Source organism: Hippocampus comes, unplaced genomic scaffold, assembly GCF_001891065.2.
Source record: "Hippocampus comes isolate QL1 unplaced genomic scaffold, H_comes_QL1_v1.1 scaffold345, whole genome shotgun sequence".
Classification (NCBI taxonomy): domain Eukaryota; kingdom Metazoa; phylum Chordata; class Actinopteri; order Syngnathiformes; family Syngnathidae; genus Hippocampus; species Hippocampus comes.
In genome coordinates, this window is record NW_017805538.1 from 2,052,261 (window position 1) to 2,076,537 (window position 24,277).

The 24,277-nt window shown below is 44.3% G+C and overlaps 2 protein-coding genes across 13 annotated transcripts in view; one reads left to right on the forward strand and one right to left on the reverse strand.

Annotated features, from left to right (window-relative positions):
* The window catches only part of LOC109520929 (voltage-dependent L-type calcium channel subunit beta-4-like), a 15,722-nt gene extending 2,989 nt beyond the window's left edge, over nt 1-12,733 (forward strand). Inside the window, exons 3-15 of one of the 7 annotated variants that reach the window (XR_002169262.1) lie at nt 5,301-5,471; nt 5,544-5,666; nt 5,769-5,896; nt 6,797-6,873; nt 7,315-7,334; nt 8,235-8,315; nt 9,477-9,535; nt 9,619-9,728; nt 9,827-9,978; nt 10,464-10,559; nt 10,645-10,830; nt 10,909-11,486; nt 11,995-12,733. Coding sequence is in view for 5 of the 7 variants with exons in the window: in XM_019878546.1 (XP_019734105.1) it covers nt 3,946-3,990; nt 5,301-5,471; nt 5,544-5,666; nt 5,769-5,896; nt 6,797-6,873; nt 7,315-7,334; nt 8,235-8,315; nt 9,477-9,535; nt 9,619-9,728; nt 9,827-9,978; nt 10,464-10,559; nt 10,645-10,830; nt 10,909-11,172 (1,512 nt within the window). In the remaining 2 variants the exon portion in view is untranslated. Of the gene's footprint in view, nt 1-3,428; nt 3,991-5,300; nt 5,472-5,543; nt 5,667-5,768; nt 5,897-6,796; nt 6,874-7,314; nt 7,335-8,234; nt 8,316-9,476; nt 9,536-9,618; nt 9,729-9,826; nt 9,979-10,463; nt 10,560-10,644; nt 10,831-10,908 lie in introns of those variants that run through there. The other 6 variants (XR_002169263.1, XM_019878547.1, XM_019878546.1 and 3 more) reach the window with 6 other exon arrangements.
* Nucleotides 12,734-16,203: 3,470 nt separating this feature from the next.
* LOC109520934 (ETS translocation variant 5-like) lies at nt 16,204-22,618 on the reverse strand. Of its 6 annotated transcripts, none has more exons than XM_019878558.1 (13): nt 22,266-22,618; nt 20,570-20,635; nt 20,405-20,474; nt 20,241-20,288; nt 20,087-20,137; nt 19,638-19,746; nt 19,453-19,560; nt 17,411-17,679; nt 17,217-17,282; nt 17,073-17,141; nt 16,855-17,006; nt 16,668-16,769; nt 16,204-16,585 (listed from the first exon to the last, which is right to left on the reverse strand). In XM_019878558.1, exons 2-13 carry the CDS (start codon nt 20,615-20,617, stop codon nt 16,352-16,354), a joined length of 1,326 nt encoding a protein of 441 aa, XP_019734117.1. In that variant the 5' UTR covers nt 20,618-20,635; nt 22,266-22,618; the 3' UTR covers nt 16,204-16,351. The 6 variants fall into 6 exon arrangements, with proteins under 6 accessions (XP_019734117.1, XP_019734115.1, XP_019734116.1 ...); XM_019878556.1 differs by having other exon boundaries at nt 19,333-19,560; nt 22,309-22,617; XM_019878557.1 differs by having other exon boundaries at nt 16,855-17,000; nt 19,333-19,560; nt 22,266-22,617.
* Between the last annotated feature and the right edge of the window lie 1,659 nt (nt 22,619-24,277).

The window sequence follows — 24,277 nt, forward strand, 5'->3', positions numbered from 1 at the left end:
CACACACACACACACACACACACACACACAAGTGGGATGAATGAATAATGAATATAAATATTTGCTTCCTTTTTCTTTTAATTTCTGTAGCAGACAGTTGTTGAAATGGGTCGGAGTGATATGTCAGCCAATCTGCCATATTGTATGTGGCTTTAATATTAAATAAAAATTTAATATTTAAATTTAATATTTAAAATTTGATGCAAATAATATCGGAAAACTGCGCTAGGATAACATCATACAATCAAAAGCAATAATGCCATATTGATCTGGTGAGTTTTTGCTTGATGATACATCTGCAAGGAGGAAGCATATTCATAATTTGCTTCACTTTGCTCCAACCAATACGGCTGGGGCGTCGACGTACTCAGGAAGGCATCTTCGTATATGTAATGTAAATGTTGTCTGTGGTAATACTTACTTGCGGTTGTTGCAGAAGGCGCCATTCAAGACGGAATCAGCAGTGCTATGTGAATGTATGGAGCAAAGTTAGTTAAGTTATTAATTGCCCTCGACCACCCCATGCCTCTCTCCCACGGCATCAGGCACGGAGGTGTTGTTTTGGGTTTTTTTCGGTGGGGGTGGGGGGGACAGACTGGGATGGAAGCACTTTAAAAGGCAAGGATGGATGGGGACAGAGAATGATTTTATACGAATGAATTTCTGCAAATTTGTGAGAATGTAGTTTTTTTAATGCGTATCTTATTAGAATATTGTTCGATTTTTCCATTTCTATTTCAACTGTGATATATTCCATAATGTTGTACATAGTAATCCATCTTGCCATCCTCCATTATCCAAGCTACTTATCGTTACAAGGCTATCCCCAGGAGTTTGTCTTCAGGCAATGGATGGGGTACACCCTGAACTGGTTGCCAGCCATTCGCAGAGCACGTGTAGATAAACAACAACCATTCATATCCACAATCACATCTCGGGACAATTTAAAGCAGTGGTTCTTAACCTGGGTTTGATCGAACCCCAGGGGTTTGGTGAATCGGTCTCAGGGGTTCGACGGAGCCTCGGCCATAGAGGTTAAGACACACCCGACTCAACATGTCAATTAGTTATGACACGCCCTCTTGGCCATCACTGGCTGGTTCATTTTGTGCACAATTAAAAACGTATAATTTTGTCTTTAAATTTTATTTAAGTTGTTTTCTGTTTTTAATTCATGTAAATGCATTTTAATGTCTTGGATTGGTAAAAAAAAAAAAAAAAATCATATTTTTATTTTTCACTAATGAAGGGTTCGGTGAATGTGCATATAAACTGGTTGGGTTCGGTACCTCTAACAAGGTTTAGAACCACTGATTTAGAGTGATCAATTAAGCTACCAAGCATGGTTTTGGAATGTGGGAAGAAACCAAAGTACCCCAAGAAAAGCCACGCTTAATCCCAGGGATTTGTCCAACTCAGTGATGTCTCTGATCGCCAGCACCTTGATCTCCTCTGGTGCTCCTTTGAGTTTCATTTAAGGTTTGCTGTCCATGTAGATTGGATCTTGTCCTTTTTACTCAAAAAGGTGGGCCTGTCATGCAATGTCAGTCTTTTTTTTTTTTTTTTTTTTGACTAAATGTTCATCGATGTACACATTTGTGTTAGTGCTAGACAAGTAACAGCCAATTGGCCAATAGTACTGCACTGATAAACAAGGAGCGGCCCGGTGGGCGACTAGTTTGTGTGTCGGCCTCTCAGTGCAGAGGTGCAGGGTTCGATTCCGGCTCTGGCCTTCCTGTGTGGAGTTTGATGTTCTCCCCGTGCCTGCGTGGGTTTTCTCCGGGTACTTCGGTTTCCTCCCACATTCCAAAAAACATGCGTGGCAGGTTAATAGATCATTCAAAATTGTCCCTAGGTGTGAGTGTGAGCGTGCGATTGGCTTGCAACCAGTTCAGGGTGTCCCCTGCTCACTGCCCGAAGACAGCTGAGTTAGGCTTCAGCATGCCTACGACCCTTGTGAGGATTAGCGGATCAGAAAATGGATGGATGAATGGATGATATGACAAGTAACTACATTGAACAAAATTGTTGCACTGTTGCGCCTACAACAGGTAAACAATAGCGTTTAGAAAGTAATAATCTGAACTTTGGATGTTGACGACACAATGCACTGCGCCAACTGTAAACAATGCTATTTCAGCAGGCTCGAAAACTTGTATGAGCATATGCTACACTTTGTAAATGGTAGACAGCTGTTGTGGATGGCCAGAGTGTCACAACAAGAAGGGACAAACAAATGGGCAAGCATTTTACATGCTATCAAAAGAAGAACAAAGGCATAGCACCGGTGTTCGTTTCCAACAACTCGCGGGTAGCTCTTCAGCACCAGGGAGGCCGCAATCGAACGCACCAGTGCTGCTTCCTCATCCGGTGCACCCGCTCACAGTGAGTGATCACAAGGATGCACCATAGTAGTTCTGCCCATCTACTATCGTGATAGTTAGAAAAAGCACTCCAGGCGCTTGATAGGGCTGTATCCAGCTGGCACATGCATCACTATGTCCTTTTCATCAAAGTGAGATGTGAATTCAGTTGGATGGAATGTTGACTGAGTAACGCTAATTCTATCAGTGCTTTCCGATCCTTCGCCTGTCTCCTCTACGATCCTGTCAGCTTGGCTGCATTAACAAATGCATGCATGGATCTCTCACCTGACGTCCGGAATCCATCATATGGGTGTGTGATAGTTCCACAGATGCCTCGATGATATTATTGGCTGATGAATAAAAAAATGACAGAATAATGTGGAATTTATTGCCTTTATGTAGGCCACTTGGCATTAATATAGGCCACCTGGAGCGGGATTCTTTGTGAACCTGTGCAGTGGTTAAATGACTGACAGAAAGTTCAACAAGTTCAACAAGCAAAATAATATGAAACGATTACAAATTTTAAGACAATGTTATTGCGGCCACAGCGTGGTGTCGTGGTTCAGGGAGTGGAGCTGCTGCTTCTCCCGATTGAGAAGAGCCAGATTAGGTTCCTCGGACATTTGGTTAGAATGCCTCCATGGTGATGTGTTCCGGGTACATCCCTGTGGGAAGAGGAGTCGGTCATGACCCAGGACATGCTGGAGAGACAATGTCCTCGGGCTGACCTGGGAACGCCTTGGGATTCCCCACGAAGGGCTGGACATTGTAGCTGCCGAGAGAGAAGTCTGGGTTTCCCTGCTACAGTAGCTGCCCCACGACCCAACCCCAGATAAATGGAAGGATGGATGGATGGATGGATGGATGGATGGATGGATGGATGAATGGATGGATGGATGGATGGATGGATGGATGGATGATGATAATCGTGAAAATTATTTAAAACTGTCAAGATAAAATGATTAATATAGTGATAAAATGAGCCAGTTACAATTAACAAATGCTACTGTAATACATTAAAAAACAAGTGTCACATTATATGTTATTAACATTATTACTATTGAATCCTTGCAATAATTTCAGCTCTCTGAGAAAGGGCTCAAAAAGGAAATGGAGGATGCTGCTCCACCCTCCTCCCCCACTGATCCCTGCTACCTCTGAGCTGAGTGGCCAGCGAGGCAGCCAATCACATTGGTGCACATTTGCTCAGTCATCAGGCTTAGATATTGAGGCAGGATCTGCTTGTGCTGCTGCTCGCTGTTTGCCTGTGTGATGAAATGAAATGCCAGGATCGGGCTACCTCCAGGGAGCGCCTCTCCATCCTATAATGTGAGCCAGCCAGCAGCTCTGTGGGACCAGGGAGACGCTACATCCATCAAGGCTCCAGAGGAACAAACGGGAGGAGAGAGATCTCTCTTTGTTTAAATAGCCTTCTGTGCTGTGAAGAGAAGGGATTGTCGTCATCCCATCCATCCTTTTCCCCCTTCTCTGGCGCCCCCTCCTTCTTCCTCTGCCTCTACACTTGTTCTTCCCTCCCTTTCTGTATCAGAGGCGCGCGTTGGAATAACAAACCTCCATGTATGACAATTTGTACCTGCATGGATTTGAAGACTCTGAGGCGGTGAGTGTTTGGATGAGTGCGGCTTTGCGCTCACCCGTAGCATCGTCGAAAGGCCTGTAAGCCAACAACAGAGTGTGATGATGGACTCTGCCTTGGCTGGAAGGGGTTGCGTGTGTGTGTTTGTGGGTACTCCTGTGTGTGTGTGTGTGTGTGTGTGTGTGTGTGTGTGTGTGTGTGTGTGTGTGTGTGTGTGTGTGTGTGTGTGTGTGTGTGTGTGTGTGTGTGTGTGTGTGTGTGTGTGTGTGTGTGTGTGTGTGTGTGTGTGTGTGTAAGTGGTACACATTTGGGCAGATGGCCTCTGATGTGTCTTCCGTCAATTTTATGTGGGTCCCCACCATGTTTGCTCGTGATGTGCGGCTTCTGCTGCAGTCTGACACCATTCAGTGCCTATCGGTCTGATGCTCCAAGAAATGGAGCAAATCCCGACACCAGGAAGAAGACTGAAAGATTTTCATTGTGACATGGCACTGCTCGAAATAGACCCGACTGAGCATTTTTCAGTCCACCTGAGGCAGCCCATTGTGTAGGCTGTGCTCAGAATCACGCATCGTGATGTCATTAAGTGGATTGTGATGTTGATGAGTCACATGCTGAAGCTACTCTATTGGATGAGGCTTTGGATGCTGCAAAGCATCCAGATAGATGAAAAGATGCTTAGTGATTTGACATGAGGGTAAAAATGGTGTGAGAACACGCGTTTAATGGCTTACTTGTGAAAGAGAGACAGAAAATCAAGGCAGCCTGAGCCCTCAAGAACAGTTCCCGCAACTCACCCCCAATCCATCCTAAACTCCACACAGTAGCCTATCTTTTATAAATTTGTACTCAAGCTGAAGTAACCGTTTTGTCTCCTTGAAAAAGCCATTACACAGATGACTTCCCCAGCTGAGCATGCTGCGCTGAACTGATCTTGAGGCATAGAATCAGCAGAATGCGCCTTTTATTTAATAATACCAAAACAGGAAGAGTCCAGCAGTGAATAGTATTTTGCCAGGGGTGTTTGTGTTCTTTTTGCCCGTGGACTACATTTCACCCTTTGGTCATCCATATTGTCCTACTGATGCCAAAATCCAGAAGCATGCTCATGCCAGACCTTGTGAGAGGCCAGTTTGGATACATAGCATAGATGTGTACAGAGACGGCGAGCAAGTAAAAAGTGCTTAGCCATCAGTCTTGAAAACACCATCATGAGCTGAATTCTCCCCTTCTCCTGATTGCATTATTGAACATTCCAAACATCCTTGAATTGCTGATGTTTATTTGCAGACAGCTGAAGGAAGCCTCTGCTTTGGTTCATGACATGTTTGCAGGGCTCAGCTGATTCATACACTAGTAGACCATCAGACTCAGATGTCTCTTTGGAGGAGGAACGTGACGTGCAGGCCCAGGTGCAGAGCCAGAGCCCTAGCCAGAGCCAAGGGCCGGGACAGAGCCGACAGGAACGGGAGCAGCAGGCCACCATCCAGCTGGAGAGAGCCAAGGTAGCCACATGCACCAAAAAAAAACAGTATAGGATTGGTATCAAGAATTTCATAATGTGACTGTGTCTCCAGACCAAACCTGTAGCATTTGCTGTGAGGACCAATGTCAGCTACTGCGGTGCTCTGGATGAGGATGTTCCAGTTCCTGCCACAGCCATCTCCTTTGATGCCAAGGACTTTCTCCACATAAAAGAGGTTATGATGGGCATTTTTTTTCCATCAGCTATGATCTATATAACATGAGTGAAGAAAAGTGGAGTGAACTTTGTGGTGTTGTTTCCTGTGTTCTGTTTCTAGAAGTTCAATAACGACTGGTGGATCGGACGATTGGTGAAAGAGGGATGCGAGATCGGCTTCATCCCCAGTCCCCTCAAGCTGGAGAACATCAGGCTCCAGCAAGAGCAGAAAAGAGGACGAGTCCAAGGGTAAGTAGTATAAGACGATGCTGTACATTGCTGTTTAACATTTGTGTGAATTGAGCTTCCCGTAGTCAGAAGCCTATGGGTAAAACTTTGAATGGACTTCTCACCATAAAAACTACATGGGAACGTGCCATGTGCAGACATTGATAATGGTACCTGAAAAAAAAGAAAGCACCTCAACTTTGCATACATGCGGTACTGAAATGTGAATAAAGATTTTGGTGAGTACAGGGATTCGACTGGATGCAGTAGCAGTGCAGTCAATGAGTACCATCACGTTCTGGGCCGTATGTGCAATGTCCCGTTTTCAACACAGACTGTAAGGTTGACAGTGAATGAAAATGATCCAAACTTCTTATGGTTGGGGCCTTTTTTTTTTAACTTCCATTTAAGAACATGTTACATTTGCATTTGCAAAATTGGTATGATTTGAATCTTTATTAAAGTCAAGTAAAAGTGGTGCCAAACAGTTGACATTCTCTTGGCCTCTACTGGGTGCGGATCTTTTTATGACTCATGCCTATTTCGATCCTCTCCTCCACTCACACAGTCGCTTTCAGCAGCCCTAATAAGAGGTCCCTTTACCTATGTGTGCGCTTTGTCGCGTGCGTAACGTGTCTTGATGGTTATGTCACCCAGCATTTGTGCAGTAACTCATGCACTTCGTCAAGCTTCAAAGTCAACTTGTAACGCTAATCTCTGTGGACCCGACTGCTCCGGCGCTCTACTTGTGAGCTTGGTGACTGCCACCAAAGCATCTCAGACAAGCGGACACATTCAAATTCACTGTATTTGGAATTCCTGGACTGATCCCTTAACATTTCCTCAGGCTTTCTAGGGTTTTTCCGCATTAATGCCACACTGTGTTTCTGTCTCTCTTTATCCCCCTCTTGTTTTTTCCAGTAAGTCTGGAGGGAACTCCTCTTCCAGTGTAGAGGATGAGGTGTCTGCCTCTATCCGACCACTCATATCCGCGGCAGGTGAGCGCATCAGACAGGGGGAGTGGGCTCTAAGTAGCCAGCCACCTGCTTAGAGACGAGCCTCCTGAAGTGCAAGAGCATAGAATAAGAGCATAAAGCCATCTCTGCTTAGAGCCTAAGTTCACTGCCTTACGGTTGTTGGTACATTTTCCCATGATGCTCCTCTTCCTCCAGTTGAGGACTGCAGGCGTTCTGAGAGTGGGGCTTACCACAGTGTGAATCCAACGACAAGACTATGAACCCTTTCCCCTCTCCCGAACATCACTCGTGTGATTTTGTGAATATGATAGGAACATAGAAACACCTTTTCTCACATTTTTCTTAATCCTAGTTGATAGTTGCTAGGTTTTCTTTGCTCAAGGCACGCAAGGTTTCTGACTGTGACTCCTTCCCCAAGCAGCCACTGACGACACTGTCGCTGTCTTCTCTCCCCTCCCACAGGAAAGCAGAAACAGAAAGTGGTAAGTTGGTGAGACCCACTCATGAAGCATCCACTGAGTTCTTGTGGCCTCCATTGCAGAATGACAGGAGCTTGTGGCGCTGCAGCAAGTGGCCGCATTTCACACGGAGCGCAATACTTCAGGCTCACTGAAGTATCAAAGTTGTCTTTTTTTCACATCTTTAAAAATCCAAACTGTAATCAGCCGGTGAAATGTCTCTTTGCAGACAACATTGGCATGTTGCTCCTCATCCTTTCATTCTCTTGTTACATTGAAGCCTTGTTTTCATCAATCATTACAGTTTGATTTCATGAGTAGATCGTGTTGTGAAAGTGACCAGATAGCACACCTGGCAACATTTGCAGTGGTAGGGTGCCAAAAGGGTGGCAGTAGAGATACGGCATCCCCTCCATTGATGATGACAGAGTGTCATAACTTCCAAAAACAAGGGGAATGGGATGGGAAGACCACAAAATACCTTTTCTCAGACATATTTGTTTTGTTCTTGTACGAAAAAACAACATGCTAAAGAAGTACAAAACATATTGTGGGATGTTCTACATTTTCATTACTAGTACATACTGTACTTCATCATTTTTGCAGCTGTTGGATATGACTGGCTAGGATAGCACACTGTTTTATATGTAGCTGACACGGCTAACACAATCCCACCAACACACTTTGCGATGGAAACACACAGCACTTTCGGATATATCATGCTGGCTTAAACTGAACTGTACTGCTTGGTGGAAACATAGTTTCAGCGCGTTTGCATCATGCAAGAGAAGCCTGTCATTTTAACAACTGACTGTAATCCGCATTCATCCGCTGCCCATTGGAGCTTTCTGATTGTGTTATTTTGGCCCCATTGTCTCACTCATATTCAGCCGCTTGCTGCTGACTAAATGTTTGAATTGACAGACGGAACACATCCCCCCGTATGACGTGGTTCCCTCCATGAGACCGGTGGTGCTGGTGGGACCTTCGCTCAAGGGTTATGAGGTGAGCTTGAGAAGACGTTATGTGTGCTACTGTGCTGTACTTGAGTGGATTTTCTTCGAGTCCTCTGGCTTCCTTCCTTCCGGAGGCGTCAACTTATCATGTTGGAGCGGTTTATGCTTGACACCAGAACATCCTAGGCTGCATTATCAACTTTATGGTTGTGTCATCTGTGGCCACATGTCTTAGGTGAAGAGAAGAGCTGGACTGTCAAGCGATTACCGGCTGGCGGTGTATTTGGGCCGATGGTTGGGAAAGATCCCGGTCCTAACCATGGCAGAGCCAAATCTAATGTGAGGGTGTTCTGGGAACGTCTGGCAGAATCGGTTTCAATTATCATCTACAAAAGAACTTTCACCATATCCGGGAACAGTGGGAGGCATATCCCCAAACGGAGTTAGCGTGGACCCTGTGGGCCTCCTTTGTTGTCATGGGAGAAAACCCCAAACCTGTTGGTGGACACTGGTGGTGATGGATGTTGTCAAACTGAAGGATTCCTGTCGGGCCTTTTTGGCCTGTGGGACTCTGGGGGTAGCTAATGGGTCCTGGCAGGCCAAGCAGAATGCACTGGGGTGACGGTCCCCTTTTTATCCAATTCACTGCCAACTCTCCCACTTACAATGCATATATCGTTAAGAAGGCAGAACCGGTGCAGGAGTTCCAATTATAGGGGGATCGCAATCCTCAGCCTTCCTGGTAATCCCTAATCGGGGGTTCTATGGAGGGGGATTCATCAGAAATTCATTTCTCAGATTCAGGAGGAGTAGTGTGGTTTTCATCCTGGCATTGGAACAGTTCACTATCCTTGAACACTCAGCAGTGTCCTCTAGAGGATGCATGGGACTTCTCCCAACCAGCCAATGTGTCCATTGTGGAAGAGGCATTTGACCATGCCCCTCTGGGATTGCTATGTGGCTGCTGCTCGAGGAGTGTAAGGGCTACCTGACTTCCTGATACAGGTTATTCTGTCCCTCTGCATGGTCTGCAATGCCTTCAGTGGTGGTGAAGTCTGGTCATCCCTGCTTAAACTGCTGCACTGGTTACATTACCTCAAATAAGCAGAAGAAAATAGATAGGCGATGGATGGATGGATGGATGGATGGATGGATTAAAAGACAAAAAACAGCAGTCATGGCATTGCAAATGGAAAACTCGTCTGTGCAGGTGACTGACATGATGCAGAAGGCACTCTTTGACTTTCTCAAGCACAGATTTGATGGCAGGTAAGACAAATGCAATGCTTCCTTTTTTGTTTTTCTTTCTTACCATCACGTGGATCTGTAGATTGTTTGTCTCACTCTTGCAGGATATCAATCACTCGAGTCACTGCAGATATATCTTTAGCCAAGAGGTCCGTCCTCAACAACCCCAGCAAGAGGGCCATTATAGAGCGATCCAACACCCGTTCCAGTTTAGGTAAGGAATGGAACTTTAAATGGGAAGCTAGTTGTTGCCCAGATAAAGTTCTCTCTTAGCGTCTTCAGCCACTCCTTACTCATGCCTTGTGTCATCAGCTGAAGTGCAAAGTGAGATTGAGCGCATCTTTGAGTTGGCCCGCTCACTGCAACTGGTAGTGCTGGATGCCGACACCATCAACCACCCAGCCCAACTCCTCAAGACCTCTTTGGCCCCTATTATTGTCCACGTCAAAGTGTCTTCACCAAAGGTAAGCTCGAGCAAGTACCGTTTAATGGTGGTCGTGAACATCAGCATAAAATGGAGTTGAATGATAGATCACAGAAAATGCATTTTGTCGGGACAAACAACAATCAAGTCTTGATTTTTTTTCAAGCAGGAATTCCCCAATATTAAGATAACAGTGCCATGTTAGATATATTTTTTTCTTCCTTTTTTGAATCTGCAATGAGTGTTTTGCACCACATTAGCTTGTCATGGTGTTGAGACCCAAGGATTTACGACAACGCCCATGATTCCTCCAAATATTCATGACAAAATCTTCGTCTGGAAGGGGTTAGTGCGCATTTTTAAGTGTAGTAATGCCTTAGTCATGTGGAGCTAACGTATACCTATACTCACAGTGACCATGAGCAAGCACGGCATGCTCAGCAGCACCCAGAACTCTGCTGAGGAGCCCCCAAAAGCCTCACTAATTTGATCATAGTGACACATTTGTCTGTCCTTGTCCTCCAGGTTCTGCAGAGGCTAGTCAAGTCCAGAGGAAAGTCCCAGAGCAAACACCTGAATGTCCAGCTTGTGGCTGCAGACAAACTTGCTCAATGTCCTCCAGTAGGTGGCCATCTTCATAGCTGACTGTTCTGCTTTCATTGAAATGACAATAAGTAATAGCCGCCGAGCGTTTTGCTGCCCACAGGAAATGTTTGACATCATCCTAGACGAGAACCAGCTAGAGGACGCCTGTGAGCATCTGGCAGAATACCTTGAGGCCTACTGGAAAGCAACGCATACCTCCATGGCGACACCCCTGAACCCTTTGCTGGGACGCAATCTTGGCCCCGGCACCCTCACAGCATACCCTACCAGCATCTCTGGACTGCAGGTATGCCGTGACCTCTTTGGGTTCTTATTATGCCCCATATGCCCATTTGTATCATGTTTTACTCATTGCTTCTAATAGCAGAGCCAAAGAATGCAACAGAGCAACCACACAGGCGATCATTCTACTGCAAACGAGCGTCGCAACCTGATGACATCTGAGGAAAACTACCATAATGAACGGGCACACAAGGGACGCAATCGAATGTCTTCAGGCTCACAGCACAGCCGAGAGGCGCAGGACCCCTACCAGGACTACCAGGACCCCTATCAGGATGCATACAAGCCACACCGCAACCGCAGCTCCCCGGGCAGCTACAGCCATGACTCCCGGCACAGGCTCTGAACCTTGTTGAGTCTTCGTGGGTGACCAGATGTCCCAAATTCCACCCACAAATAATCGCTGCCACAGAGCCAAGATTGTCCCAAGTTTTCCCTATTTTTCAGGGTGGTTAACTTATTTGTGTATTAAACCTCCAAAACATTCACATAAATTGAAGTTGAAGTTTCATGATACCCAAGCAACTACTGGACCTTCTGGATCCCGCGCAGAAGACATTGCATAGATTGTGCTCGCTGTCATCAGCAGTGGTTGCATGGTGCTGATGTGATGTCACACCAGGTGGGAAGCCCACTGGAGACAGACCCTTCCATAACCACGTAAAAAGCCTCTCAACCTTTAGCTTATTGCATGCTAATAGATGATGAACGTCTGCTTCCTTTCTTCCTTCGTTCCTTCATAGATCTTTTGTATCTATCCTGGATGTCTGATTTTCTGAATCTCTAGCTTGTGAACGTGCGGTCTGGAGTGGGCTTGCAAGCGGATGGGTTGGCAGTTGTCCAGCGTGCTCCTAGTTGAAAAATTGGTGCTTCACATTCTTGGACTATTTCGGTCATTGAACGTTACTTCTTGAATCGCACAGTTTTAGTGGTTCATTTATTGAGGGAAAAACTCTTACTGCTGCAAACAGGTCAGACTAAAATGGAGAAAACAGTGCTCTGCTTTTGTTGTGAGCAGTCTGGAAGCTATTATAATAAGCTATTTGGAGAACTTTTAAAGAGCGTCTGCTTGATCAATTTCAATTTGATAGCATTTAAATGAGAGGTGAGCTTTCTGTTTGGGCTTTGTGTGTAGTTTCAGTAAATTATTTCCTGTGATTGGTTTCAGCTGGGGTTCCTCAGGTCCTTCCCAGACCCACCCTCTTCCATCAGCCAGTCAGCTTCTTGCTTGGCCACCTGTGTCTTGCATTTAGTTTCTGGTTTCCTGGATGCATATTTGTCAAATTTTCAGGTACATTTTTTTTTCCCCATTTGTACATTGGTTGACAAATTAAGATTTAGTTTCACCCTTGCATTCTACAAATCAACCAAAAGATCTTCAGTGAGACATTTATGGCAAATGATATGAGCTTGTATCTGTGTAGCCATTTACATTATTTCCCTAAATTTGCAATGCAACACAGCACAGCAGCTATTTTTTAAGAAAGTGTTTGCACCACCATTAATTGACAGTGTGATTGAACTGAGTGAAATAAGGAAGTGCAGATGTAGCTAATAATGATTTTAAGGCACCTTGTGTTGTAGTTTTACTGTATGTGTGATTTTTTTTCCTTTTAGCTGGGGAAATAGGATATCATGAAGTTAGTTCCAGATGACAAACACTAGTAAGCTAGCAATTGGCAGTATACTGTATATGGATGGAAACATGTATATATATATATATATATATATATATATATATATGTAGACTAAGTGACTTCTGTAGATAGTATGATCTTCATTGGCGATGAGGGATGATAAAACAAGCATATTTCCTGATTTATATCAAACAAGCCTTTCAAACTTGGTACGGAGGACCGCACCTGACTTGAGAATGATGAAGTTCATGCCACATAACAACTGGTAAATACAGTACATCCAAATCGAGAGTAAACACAACTAACTACTTTTTAAATGTATTTGAATGTCAAGTTCACTAATTCAAGATGGCCACGATAAATGTATGGTTATATGTTTGATGGGACAACAAATGCGAGGGCTGGTCTCTGATCTGCGATATGTTGTGTTTGACATTCACTGTTTGGCTGTTTGGTTTTCTTGGTATACAGGAGGGAAAATGTGTACCAGTGCAACTGCTGTATTCGCAGTTTGTTCGGAATGCTGCCGCAGCATACAGGACTGGATTGGAATCCTCCGCAGAATACTGGAATGCTCAACATTTTAACGACAGATGCCAGCATTAGCATTATATGATGGAAATAATTAAATTAAGTTAGAGCAGTGGTTCCCAGCAAGCACGTGACATTAATTTGACATCAATTTGATGTTGAAGATTGGATTTGGATGCCATATTGATGTTGAATTGATGCCCACTAGCTCAACAGTCCTGACCCTAATGTGTATTGACTCCAAAATATATGTTAGTCTCATAAAAAAAGAGATACAGTAGGTAAAAATGGTGGAAGCACATTAAACATGAGCATAAAATATAAGCAAGGCAACTTTTTCTGCCCATTCTGCCCCACAGTACAGTACACCTCTGGTTTGTTGAGAGGAACTATTTTCCATTTGAAATGTTACAAAGAAAAACACAATGTTCAAGTATGCAGCATGAGGGGACAAGGATGACATTTTAGATCATTCATGTCTCTGTGTCCAAAGTACATCTCTCTTTTACTCAGTTGAAATGCTGAACAACACTTCGGGAAAGATGAAGAAAAACAACATTTATTCCAGTCAAAAAGCAACAGATGGGCATCCCTGGTGATGTTTTTTAATATATATAACAAATGTACATAGTCTTTTGAGAGATGCTCCACAGAAGAGACATAAAGTATGTATATGGTTCCAAAAGCAAGATTTCAGTCATGTGCACTTCAAAGCAAAGCAGCATGCTGTGCATTAAATGAGGATCTTCATGTACTATGCAATCGCAAACTTCATACTGCGGCCTCTGCACCGACCCCCCCCCCCTCCCTCCACCCCCCTCTTTTCCACACAGCTTCATCTGGACCATCAAGGGAATCTTGTGTTTATTGTGGATTTGTCTGTGGAAGGTGAAAATCCTCAGTGGCTAATGCGGTATTGCATGCATAATATACCATTCTAATTTATGAGAAGGAATTCAATCAAACTATGTGACTTTGGAGGCAGCTGAGTTGAACGCAGAGCTCCAAGTGACTAAAACATTTTTTGCAAAATAAAAGAGCCGTTATGATATTGTCTGCTGCATTTTTTAACAGTTTCAACAGTCAAAACATCAAATGGTTCTGAATACACTTGACAACTAAAAATGAATACAATTAATATGTGAAGAAAATGTAAAATACAAAAGGTGGCACGGTGGGCGACTGGTTAGCACATCCGCCCCACAGTGCAGAGGTGCAGGGTTCGATTCTGGTTCCGGCCTTCCTGTGTGGAGTCTGCATGTTCTCCCCGTGCCTGTGTGGTAGGTTTTCTCCGGGTACTCCGGTTTCCTCCCACATTCCAAAAACATGCATGTCAGGTTAATGGAACACTCAAAATTGTCCCTAGGTGTGATTGTGAGTGCGAATGGTTGTTCGTCTTTGTGTGCCCTGTGATTAGGGCACATTTGACATAAAGTTGACTTGAACTTGAACCAGTTCAGGGTGTACCCCGCCTACTGCCCGAAAGCAGCTGACTCCAGCTGGCTCCAGCACGCCCCGACCCTCTTGAGGATGAGCGACTTGAATAATGGAGGAATGGATGGATGAATGAAAAATACAAACGAAGTCGCTGGTGGGATCGTGGTACACCTGTCTGACTTGTGTGCAGGCATGGGTGATTAGGTGTAGTGGAGATAGCTCTGAAACGCAGGGAAAGCTCAGCCTCAATGTCAAAGCCCCGGCCGCCGCAATGAAAAAGAAAGTGTTGAAATGTGTAGTGCTGTGTGTAGATTTCATTGACTAAATATGCACTTGAATACCTTCATATTTTGTTCAAAATCAGCTACTTATCACAGGTAACTGACATGACTTCCTTTTCGTTCATACCCACGGCGTCACAGCTTTTTTACGCAATCGGATGCTGGCATGGGCATCGGCTGCTTCGTAAAGTGTATTGCTCCACTGGCCGGAACTGGACGATCATTGGATAAATGCTCGAGAATGCATGCGAGTAAAATTATTTTATTGTATCATTGAAGATTAACACAAGGCACATGTACAATATATGAAGGCCAATACTCTCTTGCAGTGATCCCACAACGAAATATGTTTCATCTGCAAAAAAGAACACCGCTCTGTCACCAACACATCAAGTGAAACTGTGCAACTTGCAGCCTTTTGCAAAAATATACTAGATTCATGTACAGAATAAAAATACAGTCGACCCCCGCAATTTGGCTGGTCCGCAAATGGCCAAAATCCACCGAAATGCATTTGAGAACGAAAATAAAGAAAATTAATGACATAAAGAAATAAAAAGCAACCCCCCCAACATAAAACCATTGATTAACATTCAATGTATGTTTCCCACTAAAATGGGGGGGTCCCTGAAAAAAAAAAAACCCAAGCCCAAAAAAACCCCATTATTTTCTTCTTTAACAATTGAAAAAAAATCTGCAAGTGTGTAAACCCGCAAGTGCTGAACCGTAAGTATGCAGGACTCGACTGTACAGAGTTTGTACACACTGAAGCTACTATACTATATACAAAATGCAGCAAACTATTTGGACACCCTGAAGCGGATTGTAAGAAATTCTCCTGCTTACAAGCATTAGGGCGGCAGTGAATCAAACATATGGGCTATAATTTTGTCAAAAACAGTTCGACTGAAAAACTTACAAGTTCATTTAATGACAAAAATATTAGCTTTTAAATAGAAAAACAACATGTCAAAATAGAAATTTATAAGAGGATCAAGAGGCCTGAAAAATACGAGCATGTCTCTTTCAGGCAAGGTGAGGAGCTGCATGGCTTGGAAAGATTTGTTTTTGGTTGAATTGTAGCACTTCCCCTGGACTATCCATCCATCCATCCACTTTCTGATCCGCTTATCCTCACAAGGGTCGTGGGCATGTTGGAGCCTATCCCAGCTGTTTTCGGGCCATAGGCGGGGGACACCCTGAACCGGTTGCCAGCGCACAGAGACGAACAACCATCTGCACTCACACCAGGGACAATTTCGAATGTTCCGTTAACCTGCCATGCATGTTTTTGGAATGTGAGAGGAAACCGGAGTACCCGGAGAAAACCCACACAGGCACGGGGAGAACATGCAAACTCCACAAAGGAAGCCCGGAGCCGGAATCGAATCCTGCACCTCTGCAACGTGAGGCGGACGTGAGCACCAGTACCAGCGTGCCAGGACATGCCAAATTCATGTGGACTACATTTGCTCTAATAACGTGCACGTACCAAGGTAAAATTGTGATTCTATCCTGCACAACGTGTGGCTTGAAATTTGGCTGCAAAGGGGTCCTGTGGGCTAAAACATACCAGACGAAGGTCATTTTTAGATTTTATATCTGAAAAATCCCACATCACTATCCTTTAGACTGTGGCCTAGTACAGGCAGCTTTCGGGGAAGATCAGTCCCTGAAGGCACTGCTCGCCTCCGTCCGCCAAGTAAGGACCCTCCTCCTCGAACGGGGGCAGAGTTAAGCCATCCTCCTCGCCAACAAAGGGGAGGGCGTCAGGGTCGGCCTTCACACTGGGCCTCAGTTTCTCTGGGAACGCCATGGAAAAGAGGGCCTCTGGGTTGCACACAAACTTGTATACATATCTCTCCCCAGCAACCTGCCAAAGGAAGCAATCACGGAAGAGAAGCTCAGCACTCAGCGTCGACGACTGAGTCAGAGAGTTTCCGTTTCACTTTTACCTTCTGCATGATGCCCTTCTCGTAGTAGTACCTCAGCGAGCGGCTCAGCTTGTCATAGTTCATGGCAGGCCGGTTCTTCTGGATTCCCCAGAGCCGGGCCACCTGAATTGTGAGAAGAAAACATGAAAAAAAAAAAAACCTGTGAGATTAGGAATCTTGAGATTTCGTGCCGCGCACGAAAACTAACCTCTTCAGAGTCAATGAGTTTGAACTCCATATTACGCCCCGTCCACACAATCAGATGTGCATTGGCCGGGTTGTCCAACAGCGTGAGCAGGAACTGCCACAGCTGCAGGGAGCCACGCCGCTGGTAGGGCAAACCGTCCTGCTTTACTTTAGCTGGGCATAAGGAACAAAGCCACTTTAGTCAAAATGAGTGGTCAGGTGTCAAGTCCTTGCTCTTACCCTCCAGTCTGTCCGGCACGACACAAGCGTCATCATAGCTGAAGCGGGCTTCTGCGTCACGACCAAAAGCTGTAAGTGGAGAATGAAATGAACAACACATCCACACTGAAGCATGACCGAGGGGGGAAACAGACCCGCGCTCACCTGAGCCTCCACGCGGGTACAAGACTGGCGTTTTGCCAAAGGATGATGACTGGCAGGTTTGAACCTCTACAAGACACACAAGTGAAAGATGATTTTTTTTTTTTTTTTTTAATGTCTTGCATAGGCTGGTGCATGTAACCTGAACAAAGCTGCTAGGTGAAAAGGCACCTGCAGTTATCCAGTTCAATTCACACCTGTGTCAAAGCCAAAGTCCCTTGGCTCTTGTTTGATGGTGATGTTGGCGAAGGCCGCCATGCTAGAACCACACGCCACTGCCTCCGGGTAGCGCGAATCTACCATCTCCTGTTTGCAAACGCCTCCACCGCCAACTGGAGCCAGAGGCTCCGACAGATGCCGCTGATACAACGGGCATCCCGCGTAGCTTGAGTGAGAGCCGGGCATGTTCAACATTTTCTTTGCCGGTAGAAAGGACAGACATGGTTCTGACATCTGCCGCTGAAACCTGAGAGGACATTTGCAGATTTACTTAATAGGGGATACAGTGAAGCATTCCACTGTTAAGTTCAACGCTCCGGAGGTCATTCCACTGTACCAGAACTGATTTTGGTCCACCAGAAGAGGGACATATTGTGGAAAATGTACTTCTTTGTACTAACTGCTGTCATCCGGTGGCTGCCGGCTAATTATTGGCGACTAAACTGCTAATGTTTACGTGGTCAGTCTGTGCACACCCTGCTCGCATTTTCATGTTTTCCACTTCTTCACTTGGGTGCAACTTGTTCAACAGGTTTCTCGTACTGCCTTGTTTTTGACGACATTCCACGCACAACAGCTTTCTCCTCCCCGCCAAGAGACCCTCTGATATTTTCAGTGAAATTACGACCAGCAGATTGTCTTTTTTCAATGGAGGCTGCAACAGTGGATACTTTCAGAATGAGTATTTACACTTACACATCTTTTGTACTTTTCATCACGTGTGTCGTTGAATGTTGTCACGCTTAACAAGTCTTCTCTATCTAAGTGAAATATCACCTTTCAAAAACTTTATTTGTTAAACAGTAGAGTCAACTTGCTAACTGAATCATTTTGCTCAGTGAAGATTAACGTTATTAACGTGTCGGTAGGAGCCTAAATTGAGTTTGAAATTTTTTGTTATATTTATACATTGTTTACAATTGGAAATGTTGATGGTTGATAATTATAGGAATCATTTAAATTCAGTGCATTTGAAATGGATGTGGATAATTTAAAAGGTGTAACATTTCGTATAGCTTTCATAATCTTGAAGAATATGTTATGGGTTTTGATTTACAAAGGATGTACGTAGCTATTTAATTGCCGTTAAGTCAGAAGGACTGGTGTGACGTCTAGAAGTAATGTCGTCAGGTAACATGGACAAGAGGCACCTTTTTTTTATTTTATTTTTTTTTACCTCTCAATCTCACATTATCAGTTGATTTTCCATTATTTTTTGCTTTTACTTATTTATTTTTTTATTTTGTAATATTTTTTTACAATTGTTTAAGAGTTCTTCAAAGGCTTTTTAAGTACGATTCGACAGAGTCTATTCGCAACATTTGAAGGGTAACCATTAATGTCAGCTCTGTGTGCACATCTGACCCTCTCGCTGAGTTAACAGCCCAAAGTTAGTCCTACAGATATGTTCATCATAACCTCAAAGTGTCAGTTGAGACTTTTTTTGTTTTACGATCTCTGAAACGTTTTACATTGTGTACTGCATGTTGTAACTGAGCAAAGTTGTGTGACTTGACTTGCTAACAATTTAGCGGGGACTTGCTCAATTGTTGCAGCAGTACTATAATTGGCAGCGGCTTGAAACTTTAAAGTTAAAATTTATACTCATTACTTCCACGTACCGGCGGTACTCGGATGTGACTTACCTCCACCTCTGGTGTGAAATGTGCAAGAATTGCTGCCTCCACAAATGAAAATGTTTTATTTTCACTCTTGGCAAGTAGAAAACTTGCCCCCTTCAGTCTAACAGCTCTGTCATAATGGTAGTGAAAGCCAGAGTCTGCATTGGTTCAGCAATTATTTTCATCAGAGAGCACTACCCCCTTAAAACGGCCAAGTTCTGAGAGGCTTAAAAAAATTATACACAGGTGGCTTTTGACAAAAAATGATTTACACTCACCTCTGCCCTGAACCGAAAGCTGCAACAAGGGAGCCAATGGGAGGGTGTGGCAACGCAAACTGATGGCATTGATTGCCCTGTGGCATACGGTGGTGGCGGGTGGGGCAGCCAGACACCTGCCTCGTGGGACCGTTAGCGAGCCGTCGTTGCTGGGGTGCAGTTCCAGTCAGGGGGGTGGCGGCGGCCGCTGAGGTACGTGTCAACTCAGCTGGTTTCCTGTCACAGGCACTGTGGAGAGAAAGATGAGGAGCACTGACAAGACTCTGCCGTTATCACTTAAGTATTCTTCCAGGTAGGCGTCCTACCAGTTGCTGTAAAGGCACACGTCTGTGTGACGCGTCCTGGTGGGGGACAGATCTTTCGTTGGGCTGGACTCTTGTTTCACTGTGCTGTCCGGCGGCACTTGAAACATGGCTGCAAACATGAAAGAGGGAAAAAACTATTCAAGAACATGACTTTTGCTTCCTTCGTCATAATTTTCCTTGTGCCACAGGACGACTATCCATCCGTAGCCCGTCTAGAAGGGCTCTGTTTTTCTATGTCTCTCTTTTTCACCCATCAAAATGGGTCAATTTCAGCAAGAGCAGATGTTGGTGGTGTAAAGTATGTCATCATTCTTTATTGTTGGGGTATTTTCACAAGAGCATCACACAGACATGGTAAGATCCCTGGGAACTGTTTCACATAGTATATCATCTTTGAATAATTTGTATGTTCTCTGCAAAGCTTGCTCCAGCCTCAACGGTCTACTCACCGTTACTGGACTGGAAATCTGGGACAAACTGTTCATCATCAGGAGCCTGAGCTGGAGAGGCAGGAAGCAAAAACGGGAGCAAAAGGTCACATACTACATACATTAGTATGTAGGAGGTCAATGTTAACATGTTCCAACATGCCTTGTGCTATACCTTCTGCTATCCAGAGTTCCTGAAGCTGGCTGAGGTCTTGGAAAAGCTCTGCAAACCAGAAATACAATTTCATCACGCGACATGCATACAATTAACAAAGTATTTTTCCCGATAATGTTCACACATTCTCAAGATTTTGGAGAGCAAAAACATTGTGGCCATACCCTCTGAGTCTTGATCCAAACCGATATCCACGAACTTCCTTTTCCTGTCACTGAGGCATTGCTCTGTTCCCTGTTAGTGACATGTTCATACACAAACGGCAAAGTTTAGGCGTTCAGTGACATCCTTGAATTTATTCTAAACAACAACTTGTGGTCCAAACTCACACTCTCCGGGACCACAAAGGGGACTTGTTGGTCATAAAAGCAGTCCATGTTGCAAAATTCTTCACCCTGGATGAAATAAACAAGAGCGGGTGTTACAGTTTTCAGACTACTTATGACTATTTGATTGTTTGTGAGTTTGCAGAAATTTGTAATGATTTAATTCAAAGAGAGTGGAAATATTACACACACACACACACACACACACACACGCACACACACACAGTTACCTCGGTTTTCGACCATAATCCGTTGCAGAAGGCTTTTCGAAAAGCGATTTGTTCGAAATCCGAAACTATTTTATTAGCCCATGATTAGGGGCTAATACACTATGCAGAAATAATTTTTTAAAAAAACAGTCAGATTTGCGTAAATCACAACAAACGGATCTGCTCACAATGAACGTTACACGAGGAAGCCAAGAGGAGTCGAGTGGCGTATTCGGGGGTTTGCTCAGTTTGGTCAAAAACCAGTTTTCGGTCGTAATCTGAGGCGTGAAAGTCTCTGAATTTTCTGGTCGAAATCCGATTTGGTCGATGACAGAGACATTCAAAAACCGAGGTTTGACTGTATATGACTGAATGGGAGTCGCTGACTGTGTAGTGGTACACACCCCTGACTTGTCTGCGGGCAGTGTGGGATTGGTTCCCACTCAGTGACGGTGTGTATGTGGTTGTGAATGGTTGATTGTCTTGATATGTGCCCTGCGATTGACTGTCGATCAATTCATGCCTTGCGCCCGAAGTCAGCTGGAATCGGCTCCAGCAACTTCCCGCGATCCTGTTCGGCATAAGCGGTGTTGGAAATGGATGGCTGGATGAGTGAATGATGCATCAATCTGTACGGCACAGTATTCGACTGGTTAGCGCGTCTGCCTCACAGTGAAGAGGTCATGGGTTTGATTCCGTGCTCTGGGCTTCTTGTGTGAAGTTTGCATGTTCTCCCCATGCCTGTGTCCTGTGTGGGCCCCCCCCCCCCCCCGACACTTCGGTTCCCTCCCACATTCCAAAACTATGCATGGCAGATTAATGGAACAGTCTAAATTTTCCCTAGGTGCGATTGAGAACGTGAATGGTTGTTTGTTTATGTGTGCCCTGCGATTGGCTGGCAAGCAATGCAGGGTGTACCTGCCTGCTGCCCCAAGACGGATGGGATAGGCTCCAGCAAGTCCGCAATCCCCCTGAGGATAAAGCGGACCACAAAATGGATGGACGCATCAATCATCAACCTTAGTGATCACAGTTTGTACTGATCCAAATTAGCAAGAGTTTCCTGGGTGTCTTCAGTGTGAATTGTAATTGTGAGTACTGAGTCAAACTGGAGCCATAACATTCCTGAAGTAAAATAAGTAAATGGACAAAAGTGCGAATGGAGTTGACGCAGAGAGGGGCGTGGTCGTTGTTTTTCACAATGAAGTGAAACTCGATCCTGGCAGGAGTGAATGATGCTGTTGGTGCAGCAATTCATTGTTGAGTAATTTAACACAAATACGCGACAGGGGTGGCGAGGTACACACAAAGTATTCCGAAGAAAACTCAGTGCCAAAAGCGGTTGCGCTGTGGTGACAGATATGGAGTAAAAAATGGACGCACTGTTGCCTCTCCGTCAGAAAATGGCGTACGATTTTACGCGCATCTACTTCAACGACGCGTACAAGGCACCATTGCAAAATAAAATATATTTATACCGCACGTCTCACCTGGCAAATGAAGGTTTTCACCCGTGTCAAAGTGAAACACTACCTTGCTTTCCACTCCTTCATTCCCCGCATAGCTTCGAATAAAAAAACGCGACTGCAGATTTTCTTTAATGGAGACCCCTACACGCTCGCTGTGAACCGATCCAAGTGCTCCCTTACCATTGGCAGACACATATGTCAGTCAAACACAACCAATAACCTAAGCGAGCGCTATTTCGGTTCCGCCATCTCTGTTTTTATGAATGGCCGCACTTCAGTCATACATCTAAGGTTCACTTATGAACCAGTCATTACGTAAATGACGCACGTAATAAACACAATTTAAAAACACATTGAAAGGAGTCATACGATTAAAAAATCTCCCGGGGTTGGATTGAAAACAATTGTTAAAAAAAAGAAAAAGCATATACACCTTAACATCTAAACTGAAGTAAACGTATCTACAGAAACACTCAAGATATTTTGCTTTAGCACACGTGGATAGCCACAAAATCCCGTTATACTAGCGTGGGACCACATTTTCCTCACATCACTTCGTCTTTGTGTGTGTGTGTGTGTAAATAAAAGTGTTATTGTTTAGATCACTGGTGTAAAGCTCAAGGCCCGGGTGCGAGATCCAGCCCGTGCCATCATTTTATTTGGCCCGCAAAGGCACATCGTGTGTGTTGACAACAAATTTTTCTAGCTAAATTTATTCACTTTCAACACCAAGATTGAGGTGGGATTTGCTACCCCCCCTTTCAAATACATGCCAAAATAGTTTAACAAATAATTTACTGGCTTCTGATTCCAAAACTAGTTATCCATTCATTTGTGTACAAGAAAACCTTGGTCTCACAATGGAGAAATTCCCAATTTACAGCAGCAAAATTATGAAAGGGAGAAAGTAGAAGACAGAAAGTATATAAATAAATATAAATCAGAAATATAAGCATATTAAAAATGGGTGAGTGGGGTGAGTCCAGGTTTTCAGGACCGTCTATCCAATAGCCTGACAGCAGTCGGCAGGAACGACCGGCGATACCTCTCCTTCTTGCAGCGCGGGTGTATCAGTCTCTGGCTGAAGGAGTTGCCCAGTGCTGCCACCTCCCCCAGAGTTTCCAGGGAGCAGACCATATGTCATAATACAATGCGCTCATACATTTAGATGGGTTCACATACATAACAGCCCCCCGAAGGAAACCACAACTACAATGTCGCCCGCGACGAAAATTAGTTTTACACGCCTGGTTTAGATTGTTGGTCTGACTAGCCCAGAGTCCTGTATGGACTCGATGTTGGCGTTGTCGGGAACAATAAAATGCTTTCACCACTAGATGGCAGAATGTGTATTCCAACAATGAGAACTTTACTGCCTTTAATGCCTGGGTATTCATGTACAAGATAAGATAAGAAAACCTTTCTTAGTCTCGCAATGGAGAAATACATATCAGCTACTTTCTGGTAACTAAATTCGCCGACGGTATACAATACACGTTTATTTTTATGTAGGCCTACTGTACATTAGAGTAATACATTACATAGTTCAGGGGTCACCAACCTTTTTGAAAGCGAGAGCTCCTTCTTGGGACTGAATTTGAAGGGCGACCAATTCCATACACCCTCCTACAATAACAAATTTGCTAGAATTATTTCTAACAACAAAATAATGATTTGGGAAACAAACAGAAATATTTTAAACTTTAACTTTTATTTCTGCGAACCACTGCAAATGTTAATATTTTCAATTGTGGTTTATAGAACATGCCTCCTCTGGCTACTCGCGGTTCTTTTTTTTTTATTTTTGGGCCACACCACGTTGACGACCCCTGACATATTGTGGCATAATACACATACATACATATGTAGACATCTACATTTACACTTAATACAGGCTTTTTTTTTTTTTTAACCGTTGATACAGTTGAAGTACATATTCCAGTCCAGAGTGTGGCGGTAGACGTCCAAGACACAAATATAGTCAAAGGAAAGGCAGAACTACAACCTAGAAGTATTTTTCGTCTTTAATATTG

What these genes read in the sequence shown, in the direction of transcription:
- LOC109520934 (XM_019878556.1), bottom strand. Translation starts at nt 20,617, where the DNA reads ATGGACTGCTTTTATGACCAACAAGTCCCCTTTGTGGTCCCGGAGAGT. An exon ending in CCTTTGTGGTCCCGGAGAGT is followed by an intron (nt 20,475 to 20,569) that starts GTGAGTTTGGAC and finishes TGTCACTAACAG; the next exon opens with GGAACAGAGCAATGCCTCAG. An exon ending in CGTGCCGGACAGACTGGAGG is followed by an intron (nt 17,007 to 17,072) that starts GTAAGAGCAAGG and finishes CCTTATGCCCAG; the next exon opens with CTAAAGTAAAGCAGGACGGT.